Source organism: Ranitomeya variabilis, chromosome 1, assembly GCF_051348905.1.
Source record: "Ranitomeya variabilis isolate aRanVar5 chromosome 1, aRanVar5.hap1, whole genome shotgun sequence".
NCBI classification, from domain to species: domain Eukaryota; kingdom Metazoa; phylum Chordata; class Amphibia; order Anura; family Dendrobatidae; genus Ranitomeya; species Ranitomeya variabilis.
Window position 1 is genome coordinate 970,065,039 of NC_135232.1, and position 16,544 is coordinate 970,081,582.

The window sequence follows — 16,544 nt, forward strand, 5'->3', positions numbered from 1 at the left end:
GACCGGTGCAAAGAAAAAAAACATACAGCACAAGGTTTTTCTTGTGGTTTTTTTAATTTTTTTACAGTTACTGTGGCCAACTTGTGTCACTATACAGTGGTATATGTTAGAGAGTGTCCCCGAGATATACCTTCAGTGTTTATCAATTGAGATATGAACAGAGCCTGAAGTTATAGTTACAGTAGTTGCAGGACACACAGAAGTCTAATCTAAATACCGAATTGCTAGACCCTTCAGAAAAATATGTAATGTGCTTTATATTGGTCGCAAGACTTATTTTTTTTTCTTTTTCTGTTTGGAAGGATCTAAAGCGATCAGTGCCAGTAGGACTTGGCCTTTCAGAGACGCACATGACTTCTCATGGCTTTGATAGCCCTCAGGAAGGATTTGTAGAATCTGGGCCCTTTCAAGGTAAGAGTTTTTGGAGCAAAACTTGAGCACAAAGTATACTGTGCTGACTGCATGAATGAATGCTCCAGCCTACTGGAGGTTTCCCAGTGAATTTAAAATATTGTAAAAATGATCTTTCTGAGCAAGGATGAGGAACCTTTTTTCTGAAAAGGGCCATTTGGATATTTATACCATCCTTCAGGGGCCATAAAAAAAATATCAACTTAAAAATGATCTTGCTACATTTAATTTACTCACCTCTAAGGCTACTTTCACACTAGCGTCGTGCACTGCACGTCGCTATGCGACGTTGCGGCGCACCGACGCTAGCTGTGAATGCGCCGCACAACGGGGGCAGAGGATGCAGTTTTCAAACGCATCCTCTGCCCCATTGTGAGGTGCGGGGTGGCGGGGGCGGAGTTCTGGGCGCGCATGCGCGGTCGTAAATGCTGCAGACGACGCACCAAAAAACGTTACAAGCAACGTTTTTTGGTGGCGGCGGTCTGACGCAACACGACGCAACCGTCGCACGACGGTTGCGACGTGTGGCAATGCGTCGCTAATAAAAGTCTGTGGAGAAAAAACGCATCCTGCAAGCACTTTTGCAGGATGCGTTTTTTCAGCAAAACGACGCATAGCGACGCGCAGTGCACGACGCTAGTGTGAAAGTAGCCTAACATGCTGGCTGGATCTGCTTCTCTTTGGTGCAGCTGTGATATTAGGTGGTATGGAGGATGATGTTTAAGGTACCTTCACACTAAACGATATCGCTAGCGATCCGTGACGTTGCAGAGTCCTGGCTAGCGATATCGTTTAGTTTGACACGCAGCAGCGATCAGGATCCTTCTGTGATATCGCTGGTCGTTGAATAAAGTTCAGAACTTTATTTGGTCGTCAGACCGGTGTTTATCGTCAGGTTTGACACCAAAAGCAACGATACCAGCGATGTTTTACGCTGGTAACCAGGGTAAATATCGGGTTACTAAGCGCAGGGCCGCGCTTAGTAACCCGATGTTTACCCTGGTTACCAGCGTAAAAGTAAAAAAAACAAACAGTACATACTCACCTGCGCGTCCCCTGCCGTCCGCTTCCTGCTCTGACTGAGCGCCGGCTCTAAAGTGAAAGTAAAAGCACAGCGGTGACGTCACCGCTCTGCTGTTAGGGCCGGCGCTCACACAGTGTAGGAAGCGGACGCCGGGGGACGCGCAGGTGAGTATGTACTGTTTGTTTTTTTACTTTTACGATGGTAACCAGGGTAAACATCGGGTTACTAAGCGCGGCTCTGCGCTTAGCAACCCGATGGTTACCCGGGGACCTCGGCATCGTTGGTCGCTGGAGAGTGGTCTGTGTGACAGCTCTCCAGCGATCAAACAGCGACGCTGCAGCGATCGGCATCGTTGTCGCTATCGCTGCAGCGTCGCTTAATGTGAAGGTACCTTTACTCTTAACTGGTTTTCCAGGTTTACATCACTCTGGAGTGCAGGTGACTTTATGATAAGTTTTTGTAAAGCATTTTAATCAGTAAGTCATACCGAACACAAATGTATGCTCCACTGTAACTAGACATGCAGTGTGAAATCCATAACTGCTCCAATACATTTATAGACCTCAAGCAGAGGGAGCTCTGCAGTATACATCACACTGGAGACACCTAGGCTGCCGTCTATACAACACATAGGAGACACCAAGGCTGCTGTATATACATCACATAGGAGACAGGTAGGATGCTGTCTATACATCACACAGGCGACAGAGGCAGCTGCATATACATCACACAGGCGACACAGAGGCTGCTGTATATACATCACGCAGGAGTCACTGTGGAATACACATGACTGGAGACGCTGCTGCTGTGGGACTGGAGTGCACTGCACGCTAATTCCACCCACAGATGTCCTGACCAACATAATATTACATTACATGCCCCACAGTGTCCAGTAGTGAATGATACATGCTTGCAGAGTAATAAGAAATTAGGGCCAGCAGCCATCAAAACACAGTTGCTGTCTAGAGCACTTCAGTCACCGGGAGTTATCCTGGGGTCCGGAGCAAAGGTCATCCCATTTCTCTACTATATAGACCAAGAATGGGAATTGTTAGAAGCTGGTTTTCAGCTTCTATAAGCCAATAGGGGCCTCTGGGCCAACAGAATTAGTAACCTACTTTGTAGAGCACGTTATAATTTGCAAGAAAAACTTCATTTAAGCATTCATTGCTTCTAGATTTCATTTGTATATTAACATACAGTAGTTCCGCCAATCATTATTCTGTTTCTGCTGCTTCCTTTATTCAAAGCTTTAAATAATTGTTAATGCATTTAGGTAAAAAAATAATCCTTTCTGTAGAATATTTGCCAATAAATGATCTCATTTTGTTTTCTTCTTTATGTTCCATGCCTCCAGCTACTGTATGCCCTTGTAATTGAATTTGTTGATATCATGACACATTAGAGTTATCTGCCTGATGAGTGCATCATGGAAAAAAACGAGCGCACATTTATTATCACATTATTGGTAAACCCAGAAAGTCAGAAATAATTTTTGTCATGTATAATGGAGCTGCTCTGGAAGTTTTCATTCTTGATAGCTGGTTATTCATGTTTTGTAACTCTGAATTTTCACTGACTTCTTCTTTTAAGAAGTTCTGTATATGTGCACCATCTTGTTTGCTGAATGCAGCTAGCAAAAAAAAAATCACAGTAAGGGAAACCTATAGGCTCAGTGGTTAAGATGGAAGACCACATCTTCAGAGTTTGTATATTTTCCCTGTCTCCTTGGGAGAGGAAGCCGGGGTACCAGGAGGAAACCCACAGTTTACAAAGACATATTGAGATGGAATTTAGCTTGTGATCCACAATGGGGACTATGATGATGTCTGTAAATTGCTGTGTAATTAGTGATGCTGTATAAGTGAGTAAAATATATCATGGCAGTTTTCCAAAACTGTTTTTTCTTTTTTCAAATCCCAAGTAATATATCAGACCCCCCTCCTTCAGCAATGTAACCAATCATGTTATAGTTCATGTATATAATTGGTGTCCTGTATATGGATAGACTGAAAAACAGTTATTCATCGCTTATGTGTTATTCAACAATGTGCATGTGCTATCAGAGCGCAGCTTTAACCTGCGCATTCGTTTGATGTCTCTTATTGCACGTTAGCATAATGTGCAGCATATGATCAGGCAAATATTGTTTTTTCAGTATTCGCCAAACACCGCCGAATGTCATTGGAGAGTCAATTGGAGTAGGAATAAATGAATATATTCAGAGCCTATCATCAAACATAAATTTGGCACGAATATGACAAATTCATAATTAGCAACTGAATCCAAACATATTCGCTCAACTCTACTGCTGAGCAAATAAAGCATAAAGGCTCGTCTCTGTTTTCCCAGAAAGCATCTTGATGATCCTCAAGATTTTTGGGAGAATACTCTGTGGAGTGATGAGACAAAAGTTGAACTATTTGAAAGGTTTATGTCCTCTTACATCTGTCGAAATAACTCAGCATTTCGGAAAAGGGACATTATACAAAGAGTAAAATGTGGTGGTAGTGTGATGGTCTGGGGCTGTTTTGGACTTGGAAGACTTGCTGTGGTAAATGGAACCATGAATTCTGTGGTCTACCAAAATATCCTGAAGAATGTCTGGCCATCAGGTTGTGACCTCGAACTTAAACGCACTTGGATTATGCAGCAGGACAATTATCAAAAACGCGCTGCGCATATTAGGAAACAAAGAAGAAGCCTGACGTCTTCGGAGACTACACAGTGGCTTAGAGGCACAGCACTCCCACAGATATGGGTTAAGGAGTACACACAGTGGCTATTGCTACAGTACCCACACAGGCGGGGTTCCAGAGTGCACACGGGTAACAGAGAATCAGGGTTCTATTCCGGAGAGGCAGCCTGATAAACGTGTACTACAGTCAGCAGTTGATGTAGCAAGACAAAATGGCCATCCATGACAATTTAGAGGCTCTGTAATTGGAATGAATAGTTAAATCCTTTAGTGATCATTAGGTCCGGCCACAAAGATAGAGTAAAATTTATTTTTTAGGCACACTACTCGTACAGACACAGCTGCAGACTACACAGAGGCTTTTGGGCGCAGTACTCCCACAGAAGCTAATAACAAATTTAACCCACAGAACATGTATTCATATTTCCCCCCACAGAAGCTGATAAAAAAAATTCACCCACAGAGAATGTTTTCACATTTTCCCCAAAGAAGCTGGGAACAGCCACCACCATCTGTTTTTTAAAACTGTCTGTCTCCACCAGCCGGAATGGCAGCATTTCAAAGGCCAGTAATTTGAAAATGCTGTCATTCGGATCCATAGGTCGTGGGTGGCATCTCCTGTTTCTCTCAAGGGATTGAGGGATGGAAAGCTTGGAATTCAGATGTCTCATCATACAGGTGGTACTCATGTTTATAACATTTATGCCTCACTTCAGGGTCTGACGGCACAGAGTGCAAACCACCTGTCACTTGTTGGCAGCACATTTCCTGAAGAAATGCCACACCAGGGAGCTTTTTTTTGCTTTAGCTGTCCTTGGTGTGCTGATATCAGCGGCTCGGTGGGAAATAACAGCCAACATACTGACTAGGGGCCGCCCGCTATACCTTTACAGCCTGCTCAATCTTTTGCTGTGCCAGTGTGGCTACCTCCTCTTCCTCCAAACTGCGCACGTCACTAGGATTGCCTCTGTTGCATGTTGGGTCTAGGACCCCATCTTCCCCCTCATCTTCCACAGACTTGTCAGCTCTGCCCTCCTTGCTGGTCTGCACATAGCAGAAAGACGCTGCAGTTGGCAAGTGAGTTTGTCATCATCTGACATGTCCTACAGTTGTCCACTGTCCGTGTGCACTAGCCCTCCCACGTGCTCCTCCTCCAACATAACAAGGGCTTGGACATCAGTGCACTCTCTTCCACTTCTGGGGAAGGGCCAGATAGATGGACCATGGAACCACAGCCTGCGGAGTCATCAAAAAGCAGGAGAAACTGCTGCATGACTTGGTTGGCTGATTTGCAAGGGGGTGAGGTGGAAGCCGGATAACCATGGCCCTCAGGTGCCAACTGTGCACTTTCTGCAGTGTGTCGAGTGGAAGATAATGTGAAGGATCTGGAGCCACTCTCAGCCATCCAATATTACAACACTTTTTACAACATCTTGTGGCTCCACCATTCATGCAGCGTTATTCGCATAACGTCGTGTCGCTTGCATGCACCAGAGGGAAGGTGTTGTACTTGGGCACACAGCAGGTGCAGAATGACCACGTCCTCTCCCTGCATCAGCTACACCACCATCAGCAGCAGCTACACCAGCACGGCCACGTCCCCTATTTGATGCTGCTCTCATTTTTGGAAGTGGTTTTTCTAAACCCTACTCGCAAACAGATATCAGAAGAGTAGATTTATTTATTTGCAACACTACTAGAAAACACACAGCGGTCCTGAAAAGTTATTTCTTTGTCTTTATAAATGGCAACAAGATGGGTGATGCAAATTATTTGCCACACTACTAGAAAAGACAGTGATACAGAGAATTGTTTGGTGTAGAAATGGCATCAGGACAACTGAGGCCAATTATTTCCCAGAGTACTAAAAAAAACCTTAAGTGTACAGGTTAAGGGTGCAGAGCACACACAGTAGCTATTCCCAGGGGAGGGGGGCTGAGTACAAGCCGCGGCTTAAAGCCTAGTGCTCCCACGAGTGGGGAGTAAAGAGGACACACACTGGCTTAAAGCCACAGTACTCCCACTGATATGAGTTGCAGAGTACTCAGCGGGTTTTTTTTTGCAGAGCGCTTAAGGTACCTTCACACTAAACGATATCGCTAGCGATCCTTGACGTTGCAGCGTCCTGGCTAGCGATATCGTTTAGTTTGACACGCAGCAGCTATCTGGATCATGCTGTGATATCGCTGGTCGTTGAACAAAGTTCAGAACTTTATTTGGTCGTCAGACCGGCGTGTATCGTCGTGTTTGACACCAAAAGCAACGATACCAGCGATGTTTTACACTGGTAACCAGGGTAAACATCGGGTTACTAAGCGCAGGGCCGCGCTTAGTAACCCGATGTTTACCCTGGTTACCAGCGTAAAATGTAAAAAAAACAAACACTACATACTCACCTTCGCGTCCCCCGGCGTCCGCTTCCCACACTGACTGAGCGCCTGAAAGTGAAAGTACAGCACAGCGGTGACGTCACCGCTCTGCTGTTAGGGCCGGCGCTCAGTCAGTGCAGGAAGCTGACGCCGGGGGACGCGAGTGTAAGTATGTACTGTTTGTTTTTTTTACATTTTACGCTGGTAACCAGGGTAAACATCGGGTTACTAAGCGCGGCCCTGCGCTTAGTAACCCGATGTTTACCCTGGTTACCCAGGGACCTCGGCATCGTTGGTCGCTGGAGAGCGGTCTGTGTGACAGCTCCCCAGTGACCAAACAGCGACGCTGCAGCGATCGGCATCGTTGTCGCTATCGCTGCAGCGTCGCTTAATGTGAAGGTACCTTTAGACAGAATCTGTCCCTCATTCCAGCTGCGTCCTATACTTACACTAGTGAGATCATAATGGCGGCGGCACTCATGATCCGCCCTTTATACAGGCCTGGTCACGTGCTGAGCCAGCCAATCACAGCCATTCCAATACTTGGTATGACTGATGGCTCCTGAAGTGCTCAGTCTAAAAGCTTGTTGATTGGCTCCAGCCTTTCAACAAGCTTTATTATGCTGGCGACCCCAAACAGGAACCTAACTTACAGTAAAATGTCCGTGCTCTGGGCCCGGTATGGACTCCGAACTTTACTGTTTGTGTTCGCTCATCCCTAATATTTAATAATAAAAGTTGATATTACTCTTGAATGCTAGGAGTGTGGTTTATTCACATTGATCAAGCAGAAGAGATGGGAGACAACATTACTAAATGATGGAAAGTCAGAACAGAAATGCTTACCTGATACTGGCTGTGTGTATATAGTACCCACGTTTTCCATGTAAAGCAATTATATGTATGCCTAATTGGTATTTAATGGTTTACATGGTCTGACGTTAGTTCTTCTCCCATGTAGTGTCTGTAATGTTTTTTTGTGAGCAAATCTGACATGAATTTGTGTCGTGCTCGTGTGATGCCCTGTACTCTGGTCACATGACCCCTTCCTGTAGTATAGGATGTTGCACAGCACGTCTGCTATCCCCACTGCTAACTGGCCATCCTATTCCTTCCCTGCTTCTGGAGGGATTGTACTAGTGGCACAGGCTACTGCAAATAGAGGATTTACGAGAACTGTAGTTCTTGCATGGTAATTCTGCCAACAGCAAACCCTGGCAGCATCAAAACAGGAGAGCGATATGGAACTGTGCAGGGTGTCAGTGGGTGGCATCATCTCGGAAACATCCGGACAGTTATAGGTACTTTTCTACTTCTTACACATACTTGGAAAACCATGAAGGCAGTTGTGTAGGGTCTGTGACACATCATATCAGAGCATATATGGAATTTTGGATTATAATTATGCCTAGTTTATCTAAACGTAGTCAACTATTTGTTAGAAATTACATGTTTCCATCGTGTAGGAAAACCTTTTTTAAAGACGCACTCCCATCAAAATGTTTATCCTCTTAATAATCTACAGTTATCATATTATATAGCTCTGTGTACTTACAATTGCTCATTTTGCCTTTCTACCGAGCTAATTCTTCCCTTTTCCATTAGGACTGTGACATCACATGATTATAAACTGACTAGCTGAATCCTTTTAAGCTCTATGTAGAAACAGGAGGTCAATTTTCTCTGCATGAGTCACAAGTTACTGCAAAAAGTCCCTGGCAGTGAGAGGATCAGAGCAGCTGGGTCAGGAGTTGGAGGGGAAGTCATAAATGCAGGGACAAGAGATTTCCTATTTCTACATGGAAAAGAGAATTATCTTGGTAAAAAGGCAAAATGAGCAATTGTAAGTACACAGTGCTATATGATATGACTGCATTATATTAAGAGGATTAAGCTTTGATGGGAGGAATGCTTCTTCAATCTAGAGTGTCTTTCTCGGTGTGTCTCCGGTATGCATGTCTTGTATTTTCTCCCAGATCTCTTTCTCTCTGAACTACACTGTCCAGTTTTCGGTCAGACCGACCTTACAGATAAGTAAATTGGTTGGCTATTTACAGAAAATGTGCAGGAACTACTTCTCCATGTTTCTGATAGTTACCTGGTCTAATCCCTTTCTTTTATCATATCCACATGTATTACCTGTTAACCTTCATGCAATTTGTACTCTTCTTTAGGCTCCTTCTCCATACCCAGGTCTCCGGTGATTTCTCCCAGCAGCACAGCAGCCAGCAGACTGGCTGGACAAGATGATGATGTGTTTGTTCCATCAGGTACTGATTGCTGGATAACCCCCGGAGCTGCTGCTGCTGCTGCACTAACCTCTTTATTTCCCTTCTAACACCCTGATTATTATTCTGTCATGTTCGTGCATCTTAATCTCCTGCAAATTATCTAAAATGTTAATCTTTGTGTAAAAACAACCTCATTCTCTCTCTGCAGTACATACTGTGTTGTGAAATGTGAGTAATCCATAATTAAGGGTCAAGAAACTGGTCCTGGAGCATGACCTGTGCTTCTGTGAAGGCCAAAATTGGTTTTTCATTCCATGACACTGTATGAGCCAAGGAGACTGATGTTGTTTTACAAATCGTTGATGAAATATTCAAGTTAATCCTATAACCGCTTTAATAATTTACATATTTGTGCTTGCAATTATATTGCCGAATGTTTTCCTGTATTTGTACTAATGACACAATATATAATACTTGCACATTTATTCGTCTTTTGCAATCCTGTGTGTCTCATGATCAAGTGTAAGATGAATGCATGGTTAATTTCTCTCTAAAATTCCGGTAACTTGCACCTTTAGTGATGAGTCAGTGGCTATCTGTAGGGAGCGTGTGCTGGGCGATGATCTGGGAAGGCTTCAAATGCCCCCGAACCCCTGAAGTGCTGCCCGAATGCTTCCATGGCTCAGACCTCTTAAGAATTAGTGGTTTTCTAATGCGGATTTGCTCTTTTTGCTAGATGGCATTCTTGTTGTTTTTAACCCAATAACTGTTCAGTATAGATTTCCAATCGTAGAGTAGTAATGAGACTCGCATTGCTTATTTATTGATTTTATTTTTTTTTTCCCCTTGTTTGTTTTATTTCCGTAGCAGAAAGGACACAGCAGAGAAGTGGTCCCGTCGTCCTTGCTGAAGAACCAAGAAGTACAGCAATTGAAAAATTGGAGCTAGTGAGAAAATGGAGCTTAAATACATACAAGGTCTGTATTACAATGAGATCGGTTTTCAGTATTTGTGGAGAAGCTTAAATGGCAACAAAAGGGTTTTCAAGTTTACATTTTTTTAGGGTCACCAGCTTCCTCTATCTAAAAAATATTAAAATTAAATGTGAGAAGCCTCTATTAATATTTAACTACACATAGGGCTGTTCACACAGGACCACAATAGAGCAGAATGACCCTTTCTTGTTTCTTCATTATATACCAAGTAGAGCACTATGGTCAACAAACTTCTCTGCATTTGTTTTCCTTTACATACGATTGTTCTTAACCTTCACCTCCAATTGTATTATAATAACTGGGGTATATATATATATATATAATACTCTGTACTCACACATCCATGTGAGATGTCCGAGCGCTGGCAGGTATTCATTTATTTTTTTTGGACAGAGCACTGAAACATTTAACTTAAATTGTTCTATTCAGACATCTGTTAATAAGACAGATCAGAGTTTGAGAGCCGTGAAACTATCCTGATCTGATTTTGATGATCAGAATTGTATACGCTCAAATAACTTGCTTGCTCTCTAATAAAAAATTGGTCATGGCACTGACGCATCATGGAGATGCATGAATGCAGCCTAAGGGTATGTGTCCACGTTCAAGATTGCATCAGGATTTGGTCAGGATTTTACATCAGTATTTGTAAGCCAAAACCAGGAGTGGGTGATAAATGCAGAAGTGGTGCATATGTTTCTATTATACTTTTCCTCTCTTTGTTCCACTCCTGGTTTTGGCTTACAAATACTGATGTAAAATCCTGACCAAATCCTGATGCAATCCTGAACGTGGACACATACCCTTAGGCACACTTTTCAGCAAGAAGAAAATCTTGCTTAAAAGTCTCAGTATCATATAGTTTGTAGTCAGGGGCAACATCAGTGCCACGCTTGCTGCCTGATTCCTAGTTGATCAGACAAAGGCCATAATTCTTCAAAGCATTTACACCATAGTTCTTGTGTATTTTGCTTTGAACCGTTCCCAAATTTTTGTGCAACTTTTGATGTTTTCATCCCAGTTTCTCCTAGCTCCACCAAAATGATCAGAGGTGTCACTCCTCAGCTCAATTAATTCATGGTGATCTGTGGCTTTCCTTACTACAGCTATCTTACTCCAGTATCCAACTGGAGTAAGATTATTGGTAATGCGCACGCCACTTTTCAGACGCTCCTGATTCATTACAGGGAATCTGTCAGCAGGAGGTTTTTGCTATTTTATTTAAGCCTCCTTGTTTTCTCTATTGTAGATTTAGCAGTGCTCAGATTGCTGAATTATTTATTATCCCATCCAAACCCCTATCTGGCAGCTTCTTGTGTACATTGTGCATTGTAAGCAAGCTGCCAGTCAGTTGTGGGTGTCCCAACTCTGTTGTCGGGTGTCCCGGACCAGGGGCTCCTTCCCTATCCCTGCTGGTGAAGACGCCAGGGCCAGTACCTTGCCTTAGCTTCTGAATCCGCTCTCAGTCTGTACCATTACCCCACCCAGGGAAGAGGGGAGTAGTAGTGTACCGTAATGCACCAACCAGACTAACAAGGTAATACGAACAGGGATAAAGGAAAATGCCAGTCATTCAAATATACACACATACACAGAGGTAAACACCGGGGAGTAGAGGATGGCGTTAATCCATGGGCTTCAGTGAGGTGTGTAAGTGTCCTGCTCAGTTACACCCCCCCCCCCCCCCCAAAAATGAAAATGGTTACCCCAGTAAAGTAAAGAGAGATTACTCAATAATTATTAATACAAAATTAAAAATTTCCCTTTAAGTGACGTGCATTACAAGTTCAGCTGTGCACATTGCTAGTATTTGTCCTTTCCTGTGTAGCGCACCAGTGAAATGTGTATTTTCTATGTGTTTACAAAGCCATGCATATTTTAGATTTTAATTAGTTTGCAATATTTTTTTTTATTTTCTGTCCTCTAAACCTGGGATGTTACTTACTCAGGTGCATCCCATTGTCTGTAATATCTGGTGTTTCATTTCTAAGCAGCGCTGTTCTGTTGAGGTTATTGTTGTATAAGGCACATTGTACTGTAAGTTTATGGACAACAAATGTGTATGTTTGTAGATACCCCGAGAAATAGTGCCTGGTATGGGAGAATATGCATTGCCCCAAGCTATATCTTGCTGTATTAATTAGTGAGACTGCACAAATAGGCTGGAGGATGTCTTCCCTGCCGTAACTATGACAAGCTGTGCGGTCAGACCTGTGCCCTAGGGAGCAGATAAACCCTCCACCTCTTCTAATTACTAGGAAAAGGAGCTTGGCAGGGAATTGATGCATCTGCAGCCCCTGACGGATCAGACCGTCAGAGGTTGTACAAGAAGTGCAACGATGGCTCTATTGGGATTGAGATTCACCAGTTGTTTTTGAAGTGATCGATTCTTATTTCCCAATTTTGCTAGCTATATGGCTTTATTTGATCTGTACGATCGACCAAAGTGGGGGGTCAGGAATCTCACAAATCTCGGCAATCTAAGCAGACAATGCATGTGAAGGGTTCCCTGTTACTATCCGCTTTCCAGCTACTTTACCATTGCGTTAGCAAACACACACAATGGTGTATGCCCCTTGTGTTCCAGCCATCGCCCAAATTGCCTTTGGTTGGAACTATTAATTTATACAATAATGCTACATGGATTAATGCTACTGGGCCTTCACATGTACTGTACTTTATGGCAAGTAAGCAATTGTAATTGTTACCATTCATATTGAGATTGATTTCCTAGAATCATTCTGCAAAAAAAATCTAATTGTTTCCACCTTATCACTGCAGGTGCTACAATATGTTCTTAAAGGGAATCTGTCACCCCGAGACTTACGGTATATGACCTATTAATGTATACAGGTAATAGAAATGCTACACTAGTCCTACTTATATGCCTCTTATTAATGGTCTTGGTGTGTAGAAATATTATAGTCGGTCTTTGTGCTAATGATTTCTTCCAGGCTCAGCACGCCCCTGTTTCCTTATTACAATACTAACCCCCTTCCCATGCATGTCAGTTATGGCCCTGGAATCCTGCGCCTGCACTCCCTCAGAAATACATACCTCATCCTCCTTTCTGTGGGCACTGCATTCAGGGATCTTCATCGCTGGCGACTTCTGTTTCAGTGACCTCCAGTGTGTGTGCCGATAAGGTGCTCTCCCCACTTCTTCCCTGCATAGTAATCTCTCTAGGAACCATGTGTGCATAGGGATAACTATGCAGGGAGGAAGTGGGGAGAGCATCTTATTGGCGCGCACACAGACTTGCCTGCGCAGGAGATCCCTGAATGCAGTGCCTGTAAAAGGGAGGAGGTGGTATGTATTTTCCCTTCACCATGACAGCACCGCACATGAGAGATGGCATCCGCCCCCAGGAACAGGAAACCTGCAGCAGAGATAAAAGAATGGGGCAGCCACTCTCTCCTCAGTTTGGTTTCCTGTTCCTGCAGGTGGCCGCCTGTGGCAGAGCTCCTACCTCCGGAGGGATACCCCTCTGATGATCCCGGTCCGGAGGCCGAGGTCCGTGGGGGGGGCAGCCATGCTCGGCGGCACTGCGTGCGGTGCTGTCCGGGTGAAGGAGCTGCTGTGCCTCGCCTGTTTCCTCTCGCTGGACTCCCCGGTGACGGCTCTGGGCAGGAGGCAGGTCTGGGGCAGGGGGCGTGTCCTTCACCGCTGCCGGCCGCCGAAGTGAAGGGTGACAACTTCCGGTCGCGCCAGAAGTGACGTCACACGCCAAAGGAGCCGGTGTGCTGGACACTTCCGGGCGGAAGCTGTTCCAGAGGCGCGCACACCGCTCCTTCTATATAATGGGAGCAACCGAAAAGTCGCTGGTCCTCTACAGCAAGCAGTCTGCCTGCCAAAATGACCGAACCAGCGATGGATCCGGAAAAGCCTGCACCTAGAATGTCTGAGGAAGCACAAGCTACCGCGGTATCCGGGGTCCTGGAGGGGTGAGTGCCTTTGTAAGGCAAACCACACACACTGATACCCTGTATACTGTGTCTTTTAGGGAAGGAAAGCCACCTCCAAACAAAAGAATAGGGTTTGTCCACTATGTAAGGAAACACTCCCTAGGCTATATAGCAAAAGAATCTGCCAGGCCTGTATAGACAAGACAGTTGCAGAAGAATCACCTTCCTTATTACAGAATATTAAGACAATACGGGAAGAGAGATATAAAGTAATACACCAGCGCTCCCCACAAAGACACTGAGCCGCAAGAACCGAGACAGAAAGGGGCTTTAGCTGTCAATAAGTGAGTACAAGCAATGTAAAAGACAAATGGGTTCGCGCTGCAGTGTAAAACAACTAAGAATATGCACCTAATACTCTGCTTAGATTGTGCATGATGTGCCAGAAGAATAAATACCAGAAAGATAAGTGCTGCAGAGCCCAGCACAACACGGAGCCACCATGGACCCGATACCAATGATCAGAATTGCGACCTGGTGAACCTGAAAGCACCGGTAAGCGAATTATGCACTCACCGTTATGTTGCAGTGGTCCGGTGTATGGTGATGGCTGTAGGTCCAGTTGGGAGATGGTGTCCGTCGGGCAGGTGTGCGGGCAGACAGGCGGTGAAACAGGGAAAGGTGACCGCAGAGCAGCGTGCCTTGCGGGAGCTCCGTAGAGCCAGGGACCGCTCCGGCCGGTAGCGTCCCTGGATACGAGCGGGAACCAGCAGAGGGAGGAGCTCGCTGGCACAGGGCTCAGCGCGTGACGTCACTGAGCTCAGGGAAAGTACGGGGTACCGCAGGGATCAACCGACGCGTTTCGAAGGAGTGGCGTCCTTCTTCCTCAGGGTTACTGATCACCGAGGATGCCCCGATATTTAACTTATTAATTATTTATTACCTATTTTATCCAAGCATATATTAAATTATTAGTGTTTACCCCTTACAATTGTTTATCTTCTATTTTAACTAAGTATATATTAAAGATGTGTTTTTATTAAATTTCACCCATTTTTTGTGACAGCATTGTCCCACTAACTGGACCATAAAGGGAATCATAGTCAGGTTGTTCCTACACAATTTACTATTTTTAAAAAAATCTCCATGATGTTCATTATTCTACTGAATACATAGTTGCTTTGTGGGCCACGCTTCCTACAATCCCATATTGCCAGCACTTCTATTTGACTTGTTTCCAGCAGTGTGCTAAATGGGCGGGCCGGGCACTTTTGAGTGACAACCTTGGAGGGTTAAATATCGGGGCATCCTCGGTGATCAGTAACCCTGAGGAAGGAGGACGCCACTCCTTCGAAACGCGTCGGTTGATCCCTGCGGTACCCCGTACTTTCCCTGAGCTCAGTGACGTCACGCGCTGAGCCCTGTGCCAGCGAGCTCCTCCCTCTGCTGGTTCCCGCTCGTATCCAGGGACGCTACCGGCCGGAGCGGTCCCTGGCTCTACGGAGCTCCCGCAAGGCACGCTGCTCTGCGGTCACCTTTCCCTGTTTCACCGCCTGTCTGCCCGCACACCTGCCCGACGGACACCATCTCCCAACTGGACCTACAGCCATCACCATACACCGGACCACTGCAACATAACGGTGAGTGCATAATTCGCTTACCGGTGCTTTCAGGTTCACCAGGTCGCAATTCTGATCATTGGTATCGGGTCCATGGTGGCTCCGTGTTGTGCTGGGCACTGCAGCACTTATCTTTCTGGTATTTATTCTTCTGGCACATCATGCACAATCTAAGCAGAGTATTAGGTGCATATTCTTAGTTGTTTTACACTGCAGCGCGAACCCATTTGTCTTTTACAATACGGGAAGAGGTTAAATCTACGGTTAAGGAGCAGCTGAAACATCATACAGCAAAAGAAAACCCCCCTCCCCCAACAAGTGAACAGGGGTCGGACATAGATTCAGGGGATGAGCCGGGAGCATTAACCCCCTCTGATGCCTCAGACTTGGACTCCTCGGATGAGGAGTATGGTCACCCGTATTTCCAGTCAGAGGATATTGGAAAACTGCTCAAACTCGTCAGAGCAACTATGGGGGAGGAAACCCCAAAGGAGCCGCGGTCAATTCAAGATAGCATGTTCAGTAACTTGGAGGGGAAGAAGTGAAAGTTTTTTCCCTTCCATGATAATGTAGTTTAATTTAATTAAAAAAGAATGGAAAAAGCCCAATAAAAAGATGTCCATCCCTCAAGCCTTAAAACGCAAATACCCCTTTGATGAAGCGGGCTGCGAGAAGTGGGAGAAAGCTCCTAAATTAGACGCTGCCATAGCCAGCACCTCTAAAGGGGTAGCATTGCCATTTGAGGATATGGGAGCCCTAAAAGACCCCCTCGACAAGAAGGCAGATGCCTTTCTGAAATCTGCTTGGGAGGCATCAACATGGTCGTTTAAACCCGGGGTTGCTGCCACTTGCACAGCACGTGCTATGGTCAAGTGGTTGGAGGAGTTAAGTGACCAAATCAAAAATAAGTGCCCACGAGAAAGACTACTGGAGGCATTGCCCTCCCTACAAGGTGCCGCAAAATTCCTGGCAGATGCCTCAATTGATTCTGTCAGAAGTGCCGCACGTGCCTGTGCTTTATCCAACTCGGGTCGTAGAGCATTGTGGCTGAAGAATTGGACGGCTGACTTCCAATCGAAGGTCAAACTCTGTGGGGTACCCTGTGAAGGACAATATCTTTTGGTAAAGCTCTAGACGAGGTTCTTGAGAAAGCGTCAGACAAGAAGAAGCGATTCCCACCTCCTTCCTTTCCTAGGCGCCGATGGGAGACTTCCCGTTCGTCCTTTCGGGGATCTGGATACAGAGGGACCCGCGGCCGTTCAGATGACAGGTCTGGCCGAGGCAGACCTTGG

General features: G+C 45.2%; 1 protein-coding gene across 7 annotated transcripts in view; it reads left to right on the forward strand.

Moving 5' to 3' along the window:
• Positions 1-16,544, forward strand: part of ARFIP1 (ARF interacting protein 1) — a 145,486-nt gene that overhangs the window by 61,626 nt on the left and 67,316 nt on the right. For 2 of the 7 annotated variants that reach the window (XM_077279323.1, XM_077279321.1), the window contains 3 exons: positions 303-411; positions 8,677-8,772; positions 9,601-9,710. In XM_077279323.1, coding sequence (XP_077135438.1) covers positions 303-411; positions 8,677-8,772; positions 9,601-9,710 — 315 coding nt within the window. The remainder of the gene's footprint in view (positions 1-302; positions 412-8,676; positions 8,773-9,600; positions 9,711-16,544) is intronic. The other 5 variants (XM_077279327.1, XM_077279325.1, XM_077279328.1 and 2 more) reach the window with 3 other exon arrangements.